The 18162-nt window shown below is 43.0% G+C and overlaps 1 protein-coding gene across 37 annotated transcripts in view; it reads right to left on the reverse strand.

The window, feature by feature from the left end:
* GAPVD1 (GTPase activating protein and VPS9 domains 1) overlaps window positions 1–18162 on the reverse strand; it is a 111021-nt gene that overhangs the window by 37093 nt on the left and 55766 nt on the right. For 20 of the 37 annotated variants that reach the window (XR_012424396.1, XM_074016570.1, XM_015436565.3 and 17 more), the window contains 4 exons: window positions 16494–16654; window positions 7376–7505; window positions 4772–4897; window positions 2079–2252 (listed from right to left, as the gene is read on the reverse strand). Coding sequence is in view for 36 of the 37 variants with exons in the window: in XM_074016570.1 (XP_073872671.1) it covers window positions 2079–2252; window positions 4772–4897; window positions 7376–7505; window positions 16494–16654 (591 nt within the window). In the remaining variant the exon portion in view is untranslated. Of the gene's footprint in view, window positions 1–2078; window positions 2253–4771; window positions 4898–6007; window positions 6224–7375; window positions 7506–16493; window positions 16655–18162 lie in introns of those variants that run through there. The other 17 variants (XM_074016569.1, XM_074016565.1, XM_074016555.1 and 14 more) reach the window with 2 other exon arrangements.

The raw sequence follows: 18162 nt of genomic DNA on the forward strand, positions 1-18162 counted from the left end.
AACTCCTCTCTACCTACAAGAAAGAAGTCAAGGTAAGAATAACTTCAATCAAGCACACCACTAAAAATACAAAGTTCCTATTTTGGTCACAATGGCACAAGACCCTTTTCACCAGTTTCCTCCAGTTCACCTTTGACTCTCCACAGAGAAAACACACATCATTCAGTCAAGTAATTTCAACAGCTTTAGCTTTGATTTTTCAGCAAATTTTACAGGGGTCCTTAATACTATTCTAAAATTTATAGCCCTACAGGGATTAAAAACATTGAGCGTTTAACCACAGAATGTTAGGCTGGCCATATGTTTTTTCTTCCAGCATATTAGTCACTATTCAGGGCAATAAAATATATTCACAGGAAAATACACATCTTCAAAGCACTCACTTAACTGCAAATACAACTTACTGCGCAAACACAGCTAACTGCCAAGAACAATACTACTTTGGCATCTGGAACAAAGTAATGCAAAACCAACTAAGACATCTATTTACACCACTTAAAAATACAAATTGAAAGTATTAAACATTATTATACGTCTGTGTTAAAAATACTCAAGTTCAAAAGTCTTCACTACTTTTGATTAAACCTAATAAAAGAACAATTCTACTTCAGGGCATGAAAAAAATTGCAAAAAAGTTACCAATAAAAGTTACCTTTTAAAGATATATCATAAAATAATTACAAATAAAATAATGTCTGGAACCTGCCTAAACATAATGAGGGGAGAGAAGAGGGTAGTGGGTAAGAGAACAGATGAAACAAAGCTAGCCATGTGTGTCTAACTCCTGAAGCTGAGTGATGGATACACTGGGTTCATGATACCATCGTCTCTTGTATTTGTTTAAAATGTTCCACGATTTAGGTCGGGAGCAATGGCTCATGACCGTAATCCCAGCACTCTGGGAGGCCAAGGCAGGTGGATCACTTGAGGTCAGGAGTTCGAGACCAGGCTGGCCAATATGGTGAAACCCCGTCTCCACTAAAAATACAAAAATTAGCTGGGTGTAGTGGTGGGCACCTGTAGTCCCAGCTACTCGGGAGGCTGAGGCAGGAGAATCACTTGCACCAGGGAGGCAGAGGTTGAAGTGAGCTGAGATCGCACCACTGCACTCCAGCCTGGGCGACACAGTGAGACTCCATCTCAAATTAAAAAAAAAAAAACACACACAAAAACTTATTGGTTACTATGCTCACTACCTGGGTGGCAAAATCATTTGTGCACCAAACTCCAGCAACATACAATTTGCTGTAACAATTTCCCACGTAACAAATCTGCACATGTACCCCCTGAACCTAAAATAAAAGTTGAAGAAAAATAAATAAATATATAAATAAGTTTTCCATGATTTAAAAACAAAATGAAGATAAGGGTTACAAGACTATATATCTTTCAGAACTCATAAAACAGTATCCAAAAAAGAGTGAATTTTAGTGTATGTACATACCACCTGAATAAATTCCACATAAAAAAAAAAAAAGGGCAGGAGGATCGCTTGAGCTCACTAGTTCAAACCAGCTGGGTAACAAAGCGAAATCCTGTCTCTATTAAAAATAAATAAAAATTTAAAAAGAAGAAAAATAAAAACCTGGTTACCCTTTGGAACTGAATTAACCCTTCCAGAAGTGAATTCATTTTTTTAGAGAACAGCAGTATCATATTATTGTAAAGGATTTTATGGCTATAATCTATAAGAATTTTCATCTTAAGGTTAGGTGTTTGGTTTCAAATGGATAATATACTAATCAGAGACAAACTAAGAACGTATACTATGCCCTGGAAACAACACTTGACCAGAAGCTAATTCAAAACACTGGTTTTTCTTGGTTTTTTTGGGGGGGAGGGGGCAGCGGGGAGGAGGATGGGTAAGGGGTGGGATTAAATGTAGAAAGGAAAAACACTGCTTATATTTAAGTAAAGAAAAAAGTACCCAAATGTCTTGTTCCATACAGTTATAACAATTTCCCGGATGGTGCTAACACACACAAGGTTTGTCAGGGCACTGGTGGTCCCTCTCATGAAAGGTCAGTGGATCTGAATAACTAAACCGTGATATTTCAGAGACATTAAATGGCAGTTACCTGCAATTTCTTGCAAGCGATCTTCATCAATATTAGGGTCAAAGTCACTCCCCAAGACGTCTGTACTCCAGGTCTCACTCACTGTTTCTGATATGTCCCTATCATCTGTTAATCCCATCATGTCACGAATTTCAAACTTCCTTAGCTTATCATCAAGGTTATCCTGTGTTGTAGCTATCAAAAACAAAATTAAGCACTTTAAAAACAGTAGCACAGCTATGACTTTTTAATCAACTTTAAAGAATTTTATCTCCATGTTGATCAGACTGGTCTCGAACTCCCAATCTCAGGTGATGCACCCACCTTGGCCTCCCAAAGTGCTGGGATTACAGGCGTGAGCCACCGTATCCAGCCTATCAATTCACTTCTTAATCTAGCATTTCGCATATGCCAACCACCTATCTCAGAATCTCCCAGAAAGCTTGCTAAAGAGGTGATATTTGTTCAACTTCTTTCATAAGCTCATATGAAAGTTCCTCCTCCACTTATGCAATGGCCTCCAGTCGATGCCTGAAGCTGAGGATCGTACCAAATCCTATATATTCCATGCTTTTTTGATCTGATAAGCAGTGACTAATAGGTAGTGTATATATGGATACACTGAACTAAGAAATGATTCATATCCTGGATGCGATAAGTGAAACTGTGTGAGATTTCATCACATTACTCAGAATGGCACACAATTTAAAACTTATGAATTATTTCTGGAATTTTCTATTTAATATTTTTGTACCAAGTTTGCCCGTGGGTAACTGAAGCCATGGAAGGTGAAACCATGGATAAGGAGGTACTACTTTATTATTTGAGTTTTCTCTGCTGTGTGCAACAAACTTAATCCTAATTGATACACTGATAAACCAATCCAGTAAAATACAGCATTACTTTTTTCAAGTCACACACACTCCAATGATAATACTCTTTTTCTTTCTAAAACTTGACTTCTTCTCTAGAAGTAAGACTTGGGAAATGGAATTTTTAAAAAGCTAACCAGGTAATTCTCATGCATACTAAAGCCTAAGAATCACTGTCTGAAACCTAGTTGAGGGCATCACTTTTTTTTTTTTTTTTTTTTTTTTTTTTTTTGAGATGGAGTCTCACTCTGTCACCCAGGCTGGAGTGTTGTGGCGTGATCTCGGCTCACTACAAGCTCTGCCTCCCAGGTTCATGCCATTCTCCTGCCTCAGCCTCCCGAGTAGCTGGGACTACAGGCGCCCATCAACACGCCCAGCTAATTTTTTGTATTTTTAGTAGAGACGGGGTTTCACTGTGTTAGCCAGGATGGTCTCGATCTCCTGACCTCATGATCCGCCCGTCCTGGCCTCCCAAAGTGCTGGGATTACAGGCGTGAGCCACCGCGCCCGGCCCCATCTTTTTTTTTTTTTCAGTCAGACTCTCGCTCTGTCGCCCAGGCTGGAGAGCAGTGGTGCGAACTCAGCTCACTGCAACCCCTGCCTCCCGGGTACACGCCATTCTCGTGCCTCAGCCTTCTGAGTAGGTGGGATTACAGGTGCTCGCCACCTCGCCCGGCTAATTTTTGTATTTTTAGTAGAGATGAGGTTTCACTATGTTGGCCAGGCCAGTCTCAAATTCCTGACCTCAAGTGATCTGCCTGCCCAGCCTCCCAAAGCACTGGGATTACAGGTATGAGCCACTGTACCTGGCCAAGGGTATCATCTTAAATGAACAAATCCAAAAAACTCTTTCAACTTCATCTTCCTAAGGCACCTCACTTCCTCATCCTCACTGAACCAAAAGCCTTCAGTGGCTTCCAGCTTACTACTAAAATACTGACATCCTTCTTTCGACAACAGGGATCCACCTACTCTTTAATCCTTACCTCACTCTATTTCCCTAACTGATACCTGAATAAGTACTATGGCTTCCCACCTCTTTGACTTGCTTATACTTGTCCTTCACCTAGAATGACCTATCTCCAACTCCTGCCAAGGCAATGCCAGCCAGCCCTTAAGGCTAATATTTTTCTTCCAATAAGCTTTCCCTATACTTTCTTTCTTTTTTTTTTTTTGAGACAGTTTCGCTCTTTTTGCCTAGGCTGGAGTGCAATGGCATCATCTTGGCTCACCGCAACCTCTGCCTCCCAGGTTCAAGTGATTCTCCTGCCTCAGTCTCCTGAGTAGCTGGGATTACAGGCATGCACCACCACTCCGGCTAATTTTGTATTTTTAGTAGAGATGGGGTTTCTCCATGTTGGTCAGGCTGGTCTTGAACTCCCAATCTCAGGTGATCCACCCACCTCGGCCTCCCAAAGTGCTGGGATTACAGGCATGAGCCACTGTGCCTGGCAGCTTTCCCTATACTTTCAACCATATGTATCTCTCACTCAGAACTGCCAAAATACATTCATGATACTTTAAATCAATTGTGTACTACTTTTTCCCTGTTCTAAGTTTCTTGAGCCTTGAGTCTTTACATTGTATTCCTAAAATATTACAGAATTAAAATATCAAATATTACTGAATTTCAAGTAATTTATATTAATTTATTAAGCCTAAACAATCCACTTACCAACTAAATATATTTTGAAGAACTGAAGGAATGAAGAAGAAATGAAAGTTTAATAGTGATTATATAATCTCTTACTGAACCAAGCCAACTTAATGAAAACACACTGCTCATCTTGCAATCAGGTAAATTCTTTGCTACTTAGGCAACTGTGTTCCAGTTCACTTTACCTTGCTCATGTTCTAACAGCTGTAGAGCTTCAACTCCATTACTGCCAGAAGGTCCTGCTCCAAGTTCTGACACAGACTCTCCTTCCAGGTCTAGGGAGGACACTGAATTGGAGCGATTTGAAGGACCTAGAGAAATATTTATAGCATGAGCAATCTTTTTAAAACAGTCATGAGCCACCACATCATTTTTCATGCCTTGATAAAAGACGAACAACTGATTAAAGCGTTTTTAATACTGCCTTTATACCTTAAAAAAACACATGCCCTTTGAGATAGATATTCTGCTTCTAGGAATTTATCCTAAGGTGCTAATAACAAATTAATCTGCTGGGCGTGATGCCTCATGCCTGTAATCTCAGCACTTTGGGAGGCGGAGGCAGGCGGATCACGAGGTCAGGAGATTGAGACCATCCTGACTAACATGGTGAAACCCAGTTTCTACTAAAAATATAAAAAATTAGCTGGGCATGGTGGCGGGCGCCTGTAGTCCCAGCTACTCAGGAGGCTGAGGCAGGAGAATGGTGTCAACCCGGGAGGTGGAGCTTGCCGTGGGCCGAAATCATGCCACCGCACTCCAGCCTGGGCGACAGAGCAAGACTGCGTCTCAAAAAACAAAACAAAACAAAAAATATAAAAATTAGCCGGCCTGGCAGCACATGCCTGTAATCTCAGCTACTCAGGAGGCTGAGGCAGGGGAATTGCTTGAACCCGGGAGGCAAAGTTTGCAGTGAGCTGAGATCGCACCATTGCACTCCAGCCTGGGCAACAAAAGTGAGACTCTATCTCAAAAAATAGTAATAACAGTTAATCTAAAGTTGCTTGTTACAGAGCTTTTTTCTTTTTTTTTTAATTGAGATGGAGTCTCGCTCTGCCGCCCAGGCTGGAGTGCAGTGGCGCGATTTCAGCTCACTGCAAGCTCCGCCATTCTCCTGCCTCAGCCTCCCGAGTAGCTGGGACTACAGGCACCTGCCACCACACCCGGCTAATTTTTTGTATTTTTAGTAGAGACAGGGTTTCACCGTGTTAGCCAGGATGGTCTCAATCTCCTGACCTTGTGATCTGCCCGCCTCGGCCTCCCAAAGTGCTGAGATTACAGGCGTGAGCCACTGAGCCCGGCCTTGTTACAGAGCTTTTTTTTTCTTTTTTCTTTTTTAGGTAGAGTCTCGCTCTATTGTCCAAGCTGGAATGCAGTGGCACCATCTTGGCTCACTGCAACCTCCGCCTCCCAGGTTCAAGCAGTTCTCCTGCCTCAGCCTCCCGACTAGCTGAGACTACAGGTACACACTGCCACGCCCCGCTAATTTTTTGTATTTTAATAGAGACGGGGTTTCACCGTGTTGCCCAGGCTGGTCTCGAACTTGTGAGCTCAGTGAATCCACCTGCCTTGGCCTCCCAAAGTGCTGGGATTACAGCCCAGCCCAGAAGTTATGATGTCCGAAAAGTGGAAGCAATCTATAGATTTAATCACAGAAGAAAGTTGAAAAAATTATGATATGCCCATGTGAGTTAAGGAAAACAGCCATAAAAACCATGTAATTTAAGAATGTTAAATTACTAGGGAAATTGTTAATGCCATATTATTAAATTATAAAAGATTACAAAACAGGATAAACCTAATTTTGTTGTGAATAATCTAAAACATCAACTGCTATTAACAAAATTATGAGATTATAGGTGATTCTATTTCTCTGTTTTCTAGAATGAATATACATATGTGACTTTTTGGAAAAGTTAGATTAAAACGTGAAGTTATTATATTTTAGGTTTCTCTTTCAAAAAAAAAAAATTGGTCCTAGTAGGTGAAATGACATGTTCTTTTTTTTCTTTTTTGAGATGGAGTCTCACTCTTTCGTCCAGGCTGAAGTGCAATGGCGCAATCTCGGCTCACTGCAAGCTCCACCTCCTGGGTTCACGCCATTCTCCTGCCTCAGCCTCCCAAGTAGCTAGGACTACAGGCGCCCGCCACCACGCCCAGCTAATTTTTTGTATTGTTAGTAGAGACGGGGTTTCACTGTGTTGGCCAGGATGGTCTCGAACTCCTGACCTTGTGATCCGCCCGTCTCAGCCTCCCAAAGTGCTGGGACTACAGGTGTGAGCCACCACGCCTGGCCTGACATAATCTCATTTCACAATCTTGGCTTTGAATTTTCTTTTTAATACCTATTTCCATTGTATCCTGCTTCAGAAAGGTACGTGTGAGTGTGAGTAAAGGAATACAGAACATTTAAGAGTATACACAACACCTTGAAATACTGGTAAGTCCATTTTTTCCCATTTAGACATGCATGATATCCTTCTAAAGGAGCTCTATAAGCTTTGGTATATATTAATACTGCAGAAACAAAACTTGCTGTTATTTCTATTTAAGTCTGAATAAAGACTTATATCTTCTCCATTTTATATGACCAAAGGCATCTTGCAATCTTAATTTTATTCAGGAAACAATCTTTACAGCCAACTGTTCAAATTCATTAGAGGAAATCTTCATTAGTCTCCTCAGTGAGAGGCACAGATGGTGTAATTATAATTTATAAGCTCCTTTAAAAAATACAAAACAAACTATTACTTGAATCACACAACTCCTTGAATGAAATAACCCTTCACCTTCAGATATTCCTTCCAGATTATCACTGCAGAGGGAAAAGCGCAAGGTTTTATCAGGTTTACCATGGAGTTTGTTTTCATCAACAGGGACATCGCCTTGTCCTCCATCCGAAAGATGCATGTTTAGAACCTAAAAAATAAAATGTTAATTTTGGTTTATCAGCGGAAAGATTACTGACAAACAAACCACAGCAAATGCATATTTAACTCCTTAATCTTAAATTATCAATTTTTAACTACAAGCCCATTCAGAAGGTCTGTCAAGCTTTTATACCTGTGGAATAAAAGTATATTAATTAAAGCAGCTGAAGCTATGCCTTTCCATTACCCTACGAGTATCACAGATTGAACAGGCAACCAGACTACCAGATGAGTAGTGGTGAGAATTATACAAATCAGAGGTCTTTGGTACTTCTAATTCTGTCATGTGTCAACTATGTAACCTTGAATAGAAAAGTTATTTAATTCTCTAAGCCTCAGTTTCTTCATCTATAAAATGGTGATAGTATGTATGCCATGTAATTGCTGAGGATTAAGTAAAAAGATGCACATAAAATAGTTGTCATGTCACACATTAAATCTGCAAAATTTAAATAAAGTAAATAAACAAGGCCAGGCACAGTGGTTCACGCCTATAATCTCAGCACTTTGGGAGGCCAAGGTGGGCAGATCACGAGGTCAGGAGATCAAGACCATGCTGGCTGACATGGTGAAACCCCATCTCTACTAAAAATACAAAAAAAATTATACGGGCGTGGTGGTGACCGCCTGTAGTCCCAGCTACTCGGGAGGCTGAGGCAGAAGAATGGCATGAACCCGGGAGGTGGGGTTTGCAGTGAGCCGAGATTGCGCCACTGCCCTTCTTGAGATAGAGCAAGACTCCATCTCAAAAAATAAAAATAAAAATAAAATAAACAAAAATTTAAAACATACTAAATCTGCAAAATTTAAATAAAATTTAAAGTAAATAAACAAAAGTAAATAAATTCAACTAGAAGAAAACATGTAATCATGTTATTTTGTAGGCATCAAGATTTAATCCATCTAGTTTGAACGTCCACTTGATCACAACATACATACAGGGCCACAAAAGTCCATACCAGAAACCGAAGTATGACTTCACAGACATCTCCAGCTTAGACTGATGGCCTTTTTATAACGCTTTCTATTTGCCAGATGACTTCCAAATAACACAATTACATCTCACTACTCCCTACAAGCCTCACAACTCAGCTTTGTATGTGTATCTCCACCTTAATGAAGAATTGAGTGCTTTGTTGAAAGTCACATAGCATGTTTTAGGCACACCTGGGACTTAAACTCAGAGGTCTTGGCTCCCTCGGCTGTTGCTGAAATATGAAGAAAGAATAGTACCCTCACTTACAAAGAAAAATACTTACCACAAAAATGAAAAATATGTGAGGCAATACATGTTATTTAGCTTGATTTAGCCATTCCACAATGTATATCAAAACATGTATACCATAAATAGATTCAATTTTTGTCAGCTAAAAGATAAAATGATTTTTAAACAGAAAAAAAAAACACACTCTTGGTTGCTGTTTTGGCTCTGAGTAAATTAAAGGTTTTGAAATGGTTTTATACATTTACACATGATGCCTTTAAATATAGGTTTTTTTGGCTGGGAGTGGTGGCGGCTCATGCCTGTAACCCCAGCACTCTGGGAGGTCAAGGCCAGCAGATCACCTGAGGTCAGGAGTTCAAAACCAGCCTGGGCAACATGGCGAAATCCCATCTCTACTAAAAATACAAAAATTAGCCAGGCGTGGTGGTGTACGCCTATAATCCCAGCTACTCAGGAGGCTGAGGGAGGAGAATCACTTGAACCCGGGAGGTGGAGGTTGCAATGAGCCGAGATCGTGCCACTGCGTTCCAGCCTGGGCGACAAAGGGAGACTCCATCTCAAAAAAAAAGTAAATACACATAAAATTTTATTTATTAAAACTTTTTTTAAAGATGGAGCTCATTCTGTCGCCCAGGCTGGAGTGCAGTGGTGCAATCATGGCTCACCACAGTCTTGAACTCCTAGGCACAGGCAATCCTCCTGCTTTGGCCTCCTGAGTAGCTGGGACTGCAGGTACACACCACCAAACCCAGCTAATTTTTTTTATTTTTACTTCTTCTTCTTCTCATTATTATTATTATTATTATATTTTTAAGACACAGTCTCACTCTGTCACCCAGGCTAGAGTGCAATGGCACGATCTTGACTCACTGCCACTTCCGCCTCCCAGGTTCAAGCGATTCTCCTGTCTCAGCCTCCCAAGTAGCTAGGATTACAGGCGTGTGCCACCACACCCGGGTAATTTTTGTATTTTTAGTAAAGATGGGGTTTCACCATATTGGCCAGGCTGGTCTCAAACTCCTGACCTCAAATGATCCACCCGCTTCGACCTCCCAGTAAATACCAGCCACTGCGCCTGGCCTATTTACTATTAAGACAGGGTCTCGCCATGTTGCCCAAGCTGGTCTCGAAGTCCTGGAGTCAAGGATCCTTCTGCCTCAGCTTCCCAAAGCACTAGGATTACAGGTGTGAGCCACCATCCCTGGCAATTTTTTTATTTTTGTAGAGACAAGGTCTTACTATGTTGCCCAGGCTGGTCTCAAACTCCTGGTTTCAAGCAATCCTTTCACCTCAGCCTCCCAAAGCACTGGGATTACAGGCATGAGCCACCATAACTGGCCAACATAAATATTTTAAATTTTTTATTTTTAAGATTAAGAACTTAGACTATTCACCATAGTGAGTAATGTGAAACTAAAACATCAGGAGAAAAATCATCTCAAGGCCTGAAGATTCATGTGAACTAACAGAAAAGGGATAATGAAGATATTTTTCCAAATCATATCCAAAGGCAAGCAATTTTGAGATGCCATACAGAAAGCCACCGTACAAAGTCAGTCACACTGGAGTATAAAATACAAAAATCAAATTTCATGCTTCTAAATCAGAGCATCTGCAAACTCTAGACTAAACTAAAACCACAGAATCTGAGTGCTAAAAAAACTTTAGCTGGGCACAGTGGCTCACACCTCTAATCCCAGCACTTTGGGAGGCTGAGGTGGGCAGATCACCTGAGGTCAGGAGTTTGAGACCAACCCGGCCAACATATAGTGAAACTCTGTCTCTACTAAAAATACAAAAATTAGCTGGGCATAGTGGTGCATGCCTGTGGTCCCTGCTACTAGGGAACCTGAGGCAGGAGAATCACTTGAACAGATGAGGTGGAGGTTGCAGTGAGAGCGGCCTCCCAAAGTGCTGGGTGTATCTTCTTAATGACCATTTATCAACATATAACGTCTTTGTCTTTTGTAATCTTGATGCTCCTCAGACTAGATAATCTCAACTGATCCATCTTCAAGTTCACTGATATATCTGCCTGTACAAATTTGCTGTTGAACCCCTCTAGTGTATTTTTCAATCCAGTTATTATACTTTTCAACTCCAGAATTTCTATATGGTTCCTTCTATAATTTCTACCTCTTTATTGATATCTTCTATTTGGTGAGACCTTGTTCTCTTGGTTTTCTTTAGTTCTTTGTCCATGGTTTCCACAGCTCTTTGAGTATATTTTTTAAAATTGATTTAAAGTCTTGAGTAAGCCCAATGTCTGTGCTTCATCAAGGCCATTTTCTTTTTTTTTTTTTTTTTTTTTTTTTTTTTGAGACGGAGTCTGGCTCTGTCGTCCAGGCTGGAGTGCAGTGGCCGGATCTCAGCTCACTGCAAGCTCCGCCTCCCGGGTTTACGCCATTCTCCTGCCTCAGCCTCCCGAGTAGCTGGGACTGCAGGCGCCCGCCACCTCGCCCGGCTAGTTTTTGTATTTTTTAGTAGAGACAGGGTTTCACCGTGTTAGCCAGGATGGTCTCGATCTCCTGACCTCGTGATTCGCCCGTCTTGGCCTCCCAAAGTGCTGGGATTACAGGCTTGAGCCACCGCGCCCGGCCAAGGCCATTTTCTTTCTTTCTTTCTTTTTTTGTTTTTTGAGACAGAGTTTCACTCTTGTTGCCCAGGCTGGAGTACAATGGCGCGATCTCAGCTCACCACAACCTCCGCAACCCAGGTACAAGTGATTCTCCTGCCTCAGCCTCCCGAGTACTGGGATTACAGGCATGAGCCACCAGGCCCAGCTAATTTTGTATTTTTAGTAGAGATAGGGTTTCTCCATGATGGTCAGACTGGTCTCAAACTCCCAACTTCAGGTGATCCGCTCATCTCAGCCTCCCAAAGTGCTGGGATTACAGGAGTGAGCCACCATCTGGCCATCAAAGACATTTTCTTTTTCCTTTTTTTTTTTCCAGATGGAGTTTCACTCTATTGCCCAAGCTAGAGAGCCGTGGTGCAATCTTGGCTCACTGAAACCTCCGCCTCCCAGGTTCAAGTGATTCTCCTGCCCTAGCCTCCTGAGTAGCTGATATTACAGGTGCACGCCACCACGCCTGTCTAATTTTTGTATTTTTAGTCGAGACAGGGTTTCACCATGTTGGTCAGGCTGGTCTCGAACTCCTGACCACGTGATCTGCCCAGTTTCGCCTCCTGAAGTGCTGGGATTACGGCCATGAGCCACTGTGCCCAGCCTATCAAGGACATTTTCTTTTTTTTTTTTTTTTTTTTTGAGATGGAGTCTGGCTCTGTCGCCCAGGCTGGAGTGCAGTGGCCGGATCTCAGCTCACTGCAAGCTCCGCCCCCCGGGTTTACGCCATTCTCCTGCCTCAGCCTCCCGAGTAGCTGGGACTACCGCCGCCTCGCCCAGCTAGTTTTTTGTATCTTTTAGTAGAGACGGGGTTTCACCGTGTTCGCCAGGATGGTCTCGATCTCCTGACCTAGTGATCCGCCCGTCTCGGCCTCCCAAAGTGCTGGGATTACAGGCTTGAGCCACCGCGCCCGGCCTTCAAGGACATTTTCTATTAACTTTTTTCCTGTGAAAGGGCCATATGTTTTGTTTCTTTATATGCTTCATAAGTTTTGCAGAAAAGCAGACATTGTAAATATTATAAAGTGAGCATTAAAAAGTCAGGAAACAACAGATGCTGGAGAGAATGTGGAGAACACTTTTACACTGTTGGTGGGAGTGTAAATTAGTTCAACTATTGTGGAAGACAGTGCGGCAATTCCTCAAGGAACTAGAACCAGAAATACCATTTGACCCAGCAATCCCATTACTGGATATATACCCAAAGGATTATAAATCATTCTCCTATAAAGACACATGCAGGCCGGGCGCGGTAGCTCAAGCCTGTAATCCCAGCACTTTGGGAGGCCGAGACGGGCGGATCACGAGGTCAGGAGATCGAGACCATCCTGGCTAACACGGTGAAACCCCCTCTCTACTAAAAAATACAAAAAACTAGCCGGGCGAGGTGGCGGGCGCCTGTAGTCCCAGCTACTCGGGAGGCTGAGGCAGGAGAATGGCGTGAACCCGGGAGGTGGAGCTTGCAGTGAGCCGAGATTGCGCCACTGCACTCCAGCCTGGGTGACAGAGCGAGACTCCGTCTCAAAACAAAAACAAAAACAAAAAAAGACACATGCACACACACGTTTACTGCAGCACTATTCACAATAGCAAAGACTTGGAACCAACCCAAATGCCCATCAATGATAGACTGGATAATGAAAATGTGGCACATATACACCATGGAATACTATGCAGCCATAAAAAAGGATTGGTTCATGTCCTTTGCAGGGACATTGATGAAGCTGGAAACCATCATTCTCAGCAAACTAATGCAGGAACAGAAAACCAAACACTGTACGTTCTCCCTCATAAGTGGGAGTTGAACAATGAGAACACATGGACACAGGGAGGGGAACATCATATACTGGAGCCTGTAGCGGGGGTGGAGGGTTAGGGAAGGCATATCATTAGGAGAATACCTAATGTAGACGACGGGTTGATGGGTGTAGCAAACCACCATGGCACGTGTATACCTATGTAACAAACCTGCATGTTCTGCACATGTATCCCAGAACTTAAAGTATAATTAAAAAATAAAAATAAAAAAAAAATAAATGTTATAAAGTGACAGTTCTGGAAATCAGATTACACCCCTTGGTTGTTGCTGCTTGTTGTAGTGACTGTTTATTTAATGACCTCTCTAAATTTTCTGTCATGTGTGGCCTCTGAAGTGTCTGTTCTGTTAACTTAGTGGTGAGCACGTGATCTGGCAGATTTAACACCTGGAATAAAACAAATAAAACAAAACAAAACATTTCCAAGTCTTTGAAATTTGGCTCTGTGTTGGGGCACTTCAACACTTAGCCAGGCAGTTTGCAACTGTACCTTAGCCTTCACTTCCTGCTTGGGTTCAGCCTGAAGGTTAGCCAGCAGTGAGAGCCTGGGTCTTCTAAGGTCTTTCCTGAGCACATGACCAGCCCTGGGCATGTGTACAACCTTCTAGATTCCCCAGAACGTGTGGGAGCTTTTCAAAGCCTTCGTGCCCCCTAGTGTCTCCTTCCCAAGCTTCTTCCTTCATAAGCATTTGGATCTGTATGTGGCTTGCCCTGATTGCTATCTGTTAATGCAAGCAGAAGCAACTAATATATCTGCTTTTCAATACTTTTGACAAATGCCACCTGTGTAGCTGCCTCAGCACTGGGAAAGATCAGAGGCAGGCAAAACAAAGCCAAGCCCTAGAGATGATCTTTCAGGATCTACCAGACAGATCAAAATATACAACCCTGAGTTCAGAATAAGGTCCACATTCCTCCCTCAAGTACCAGCACAATGCACAGTAATATAAGCTGTCTTCAAAGCAGCCACTGGGCTGGGGGCTGAAGATGGTAACAGGGTAGGATCACAGAGCTCTCTTAACAAAATTCAGCAGTTTTTTTCTTCACTAAGCATTCCTTTGTTGTTAAAAGTTTTTTTATTAGATTCCAGGGTTCCAAATAAGTTGATTCTGACAGTTTTTGACAGCTTATGTGTGTGTATGGAGGGACGGAGTTTTGGAGATTGTTGGTCTTCCCTACGGGGAATGTCATAGTCCCAAACATACTTTACCAACCACCATCACTTTATCAATCACTAAAACTGGCCCCTTCTTCCTAGACCATTTTCTTGAATAACAAGCAATCATTGTTGAATATAAGAAGCTGCTACTGGCAGGGCGTGGTGGCTCACGCCTGTAATTCCAGCACTTTGGGAGGCCAAGACGGGCGGATCACAAGGTCAGGAGATCGAGACTATCCTGGCTAACAAAGTGAAACCCCGTCTCTACTAACAATACAAAAAATTAGCCAGGCGGCCGGGCGCGGCGGCTCAAGCCTGTAATCCCAGCACTTTGGGAGGCCGAGACGGGCGGATCACGAGGCCAGGAGATCGAGACCATCCTGGCTAACACAGTGAAACCCCGTCTCTACTAAAAAAAATACAAAAAAAGGCCGGGCGCGGTGGCTCACGCCTGTAATCCCAGCACTTTGGGAGGCCGAGACGGGCGGATCACGAGGTCAGGAGATCGAGACCATCCTGGCTAACACGGTGAAACCCCGTCTCTACTAAAAAGAAGTACAAAAAACTAGCCGGGCGAGGTGGCGGGCGCCTGTAGTCCCAGCTACTCGGGAGGCTGAGGCGGGAGAATGGCGTAAACCCGGGAGGCGGAGCTTGCAGTGAGCGGAGATCCGGCCACTGCACTCCAGCCTGGGCGACAGAGCGAGACTCCGTCTCAAAAAAAAAAAAATAAATACAAAAAACTAGCCGGGCGAGGTGGCGGGCGCCTGTAGTCCCAGCTACTCAGGAGGCTGAAGCAGGAGAATGACGTAAACCCGGGAGGCGGAGCTTGCAGTGAGCTGAGATCCGGCCACTGTACTCCAGCCCGGGCGACAGAGTGAGACTCCGTCTCAAAAAAAAAAAAAATTAGCCAGGCATGGTGGCGGGTGCCTGTAGTCCCAGCTACTCGGGAGGCTGAGGCAGGAGAATGGCGTGAACCCGGGAGGCAGAGCTTGCAGTGAGCCAAGATCGTGCCACTGCACTCCAGCCTGGATGACAGAGTGAGACTCCGTCTCAAAAAAAAAAAAAAGAAGCTGCTACTTTAGGGAGTCAAGATTTCTTCTTTTCTTTTTGCTTCTTTTTTCTGTTTTTTTTTTGTTTTTTGTTTTTTTTATTTTTGAGACAGAGTTTCACTCTTGTTGCCCAGGCTGGAGTGCAATGGGGCAATCTCGGCTCACTGAAACCTCCACCTCCCGGGTTCAAGCGATTCTCCTGTCTCAGCCTCCCAAGTAACTGTGATTACAGGCATGCACCACCACGCCCAGCTAATTTTTATTTTTAGTAAAGATGGGGTTTTCCGCTACTGCCTGGAAGAGTGAACCCGGGAGGCGGAGCTTGCAATGAATCGAGATCAGGCCACTGCACTCCAGCCTGGGCGACACAGAGAGACTCCGTCTCAAAAAAAAAAAAAAAAAGAAAAAAAAATTCACTTCTCAGATCTGAATGTCTGTGCTCCCCCAAAATCTGTATGTTGAAATTCTAACCCCCAAGGTGATGGTATTTGGAGATGGGGCCTTTAGGCAGGTGATTAGGTCATGAAGGCAGGGCCCTCACAAATGGAATAAGTGCCCTTATAAAATAGGCCCAACCAGCCAGGTGCGGTGGCTCACACCTGTAATCTCAGCACTTTGGAAGGCAAAGGCAGGTGGATCACCTCAGTTCGGGAGTTTGAGACCTGCCTGACCAACATGTAGAAACCCCACTTCTACTAAAAATATAAAATTAGCTGGGCATGGTGGCACATGCCTGTAATCCCAGCTACTCAGGAGGCTGAGGCAGGAGAATCGCTTGAACCTGGGATGCGGAGGTTGCAGTGAGCCGAGATCGTGCTATTGCACTCTAGCCTGGGCAACAAGAGCAACACTCCATCTCAAAAAATAAAATAAAATAAGCCCAAAGACACAGCAAGAATACATTATCTATGAACCAGTAAACAGATCCTCATGAGACACTGAATCTGCCTTGACTATAAGACTTCCTGGCCTCTACAAATATGAGAAATAAATTTCTGTTGTTTATAAGCCACCCAACCTCTGGTGTTTTGCTACAGCAGCCTGTATGGACTAAGACATGAATACTGATTTACAGAAGCAACTGACCAAGTACCTTCATACCTCATTTTCTGACATCATCCCTGGAGTAAGCTGGGGACCTGTCCCTAAGGAAATGACCAACACCTCTTCTGGTTGCACCTCCTGGATGGTTTCTTGAGATGATCCTTCATGGTCCATATGTAGGTCCATTAGCATATTGGTGCGGCTTCTGCTCCGAGTTGCTAATAAAAAATTTCAAATACAATAATTTAGAGAAATAGACAAATGAAGAAAATGGTATGCTAAAAACGAAAATATATTTTCTATTAGTGCAGAACATTTGCACATGCACAAGAGTGGTAAAAATATAAATAAGAAAAAACAAAACAAAACAAAAAACTAAATCCTCCCAGTTACTCTACTAATAAAGATTCTCCTTCAAAACTGATAATCAAGAACAGTGATCCAAGTCCATGTTACAGTAAGTGCCATACATATGATCACATCTGCAGAACAGCAAACATGCCCCAATCAATTTAAGACTTGGAGTGACAAAAAAAGCATTACCTCATTTCTTATCTTTTTAAGATGCCTTAACTAATTTTCCTATAAAACGATATAACTGCTACAGGTCTCCCATACTGGTAACTGAACTTACAAGCATCAGAAAATTTCATATGAGGGATTACACCTGTAATCCTAGCACTTTGGGAGGCTGAGGCGGGTGGATTGCCTGAGTTCAGGAGTTTGAGACCGGCCAGGGCAACACAGTAAAACTCCGTCTCTACTAAAATACAAAAAATTAGCCAGGCACGGTGACGTGCACCTGTAATCCCAGCTACTCGGGGGGCTGAGACAGGAGAATCGGTTGAACCAGGCAGGCGGACATTGCAGTGAGCCAAGTCTGCACCACTGCACTCCGGCCTGGGCGTCAGAGCGAGACTCCATCTCAAAAAAAAAAAAAAAAAAGAAAAAGAAAAGAAAAGAAAAAAGAAAATTTCATATGAAAATCTAATAGCCACATAAATAAGATACTTTAGTTAGGCAACTGTTAACAAAACCAGAATCAGTGTTTGTTTTTTTGAGACAGAGTTTCACTCTTGTTGCCCAAGCTAGAGTGCAGTGGTGCAATCTCGGCTCACTGCAATCACCACCTGCTGGGTTCAAGCAATTCTCCTGCCTCAGCCTCCTGAGTAGCTGGGATTACAGGCAGCCACCACTACACTCAGTGAATTTTGTACTTTTGGTAGAGATGGGGTTTTGCCATGTTGGTCAGGCTGGTCTCAAACTCCTGATCTCAGGTGATCCACCACCTCGGCTTCCCCAAGTGCTGGGATTATAGGCATGAGCCACCGTGTCCAGCCCAGAATCAGTTTTTAAATGTACTTTTCCCCCCTGAAATGTATTAATGTCTTTTCAAAGATACAAGAGAGAAAATTTCTTTATGTTTGGATAAAAGGTCCTTTCTGCTTTGGAAACAGTATAAATTAATAAAGGCTTCAATTATTTTTGTTTCTTTCCCCTGCATATAAGCAAACAAAAAATACATTTTTCTAAAATAACTGCTGGGTATGAGCACGCCTGTAATCCTAGCACTCTGGGAGGCTGAGGCAGGTGGGTCACCTGAGGTCAGGAGTTCGAGACCAGCCTGGCCAACATGGTGAAACCCCATCTCTACTAAAAATACAAAAAGTTAGCTGAGCATGGTGGCGGGCACCTGTAAGTAGTCCCAACTACTTGGGAGGCTGAG

This window comes from Macaca fascicularis, chromosome 15 (genome assembly GCF_037993035.2).
Source record: "Macaca fascicularis isolate 582-1 chromosome 15, T2T-MFA8v1.1".
NCBI classification, from domain to species: Eukaryota; Metazoa; Chordata; class Mammalia; order Primates; family Cercopithecidae; genus Macaca; species Macaca fascicularis.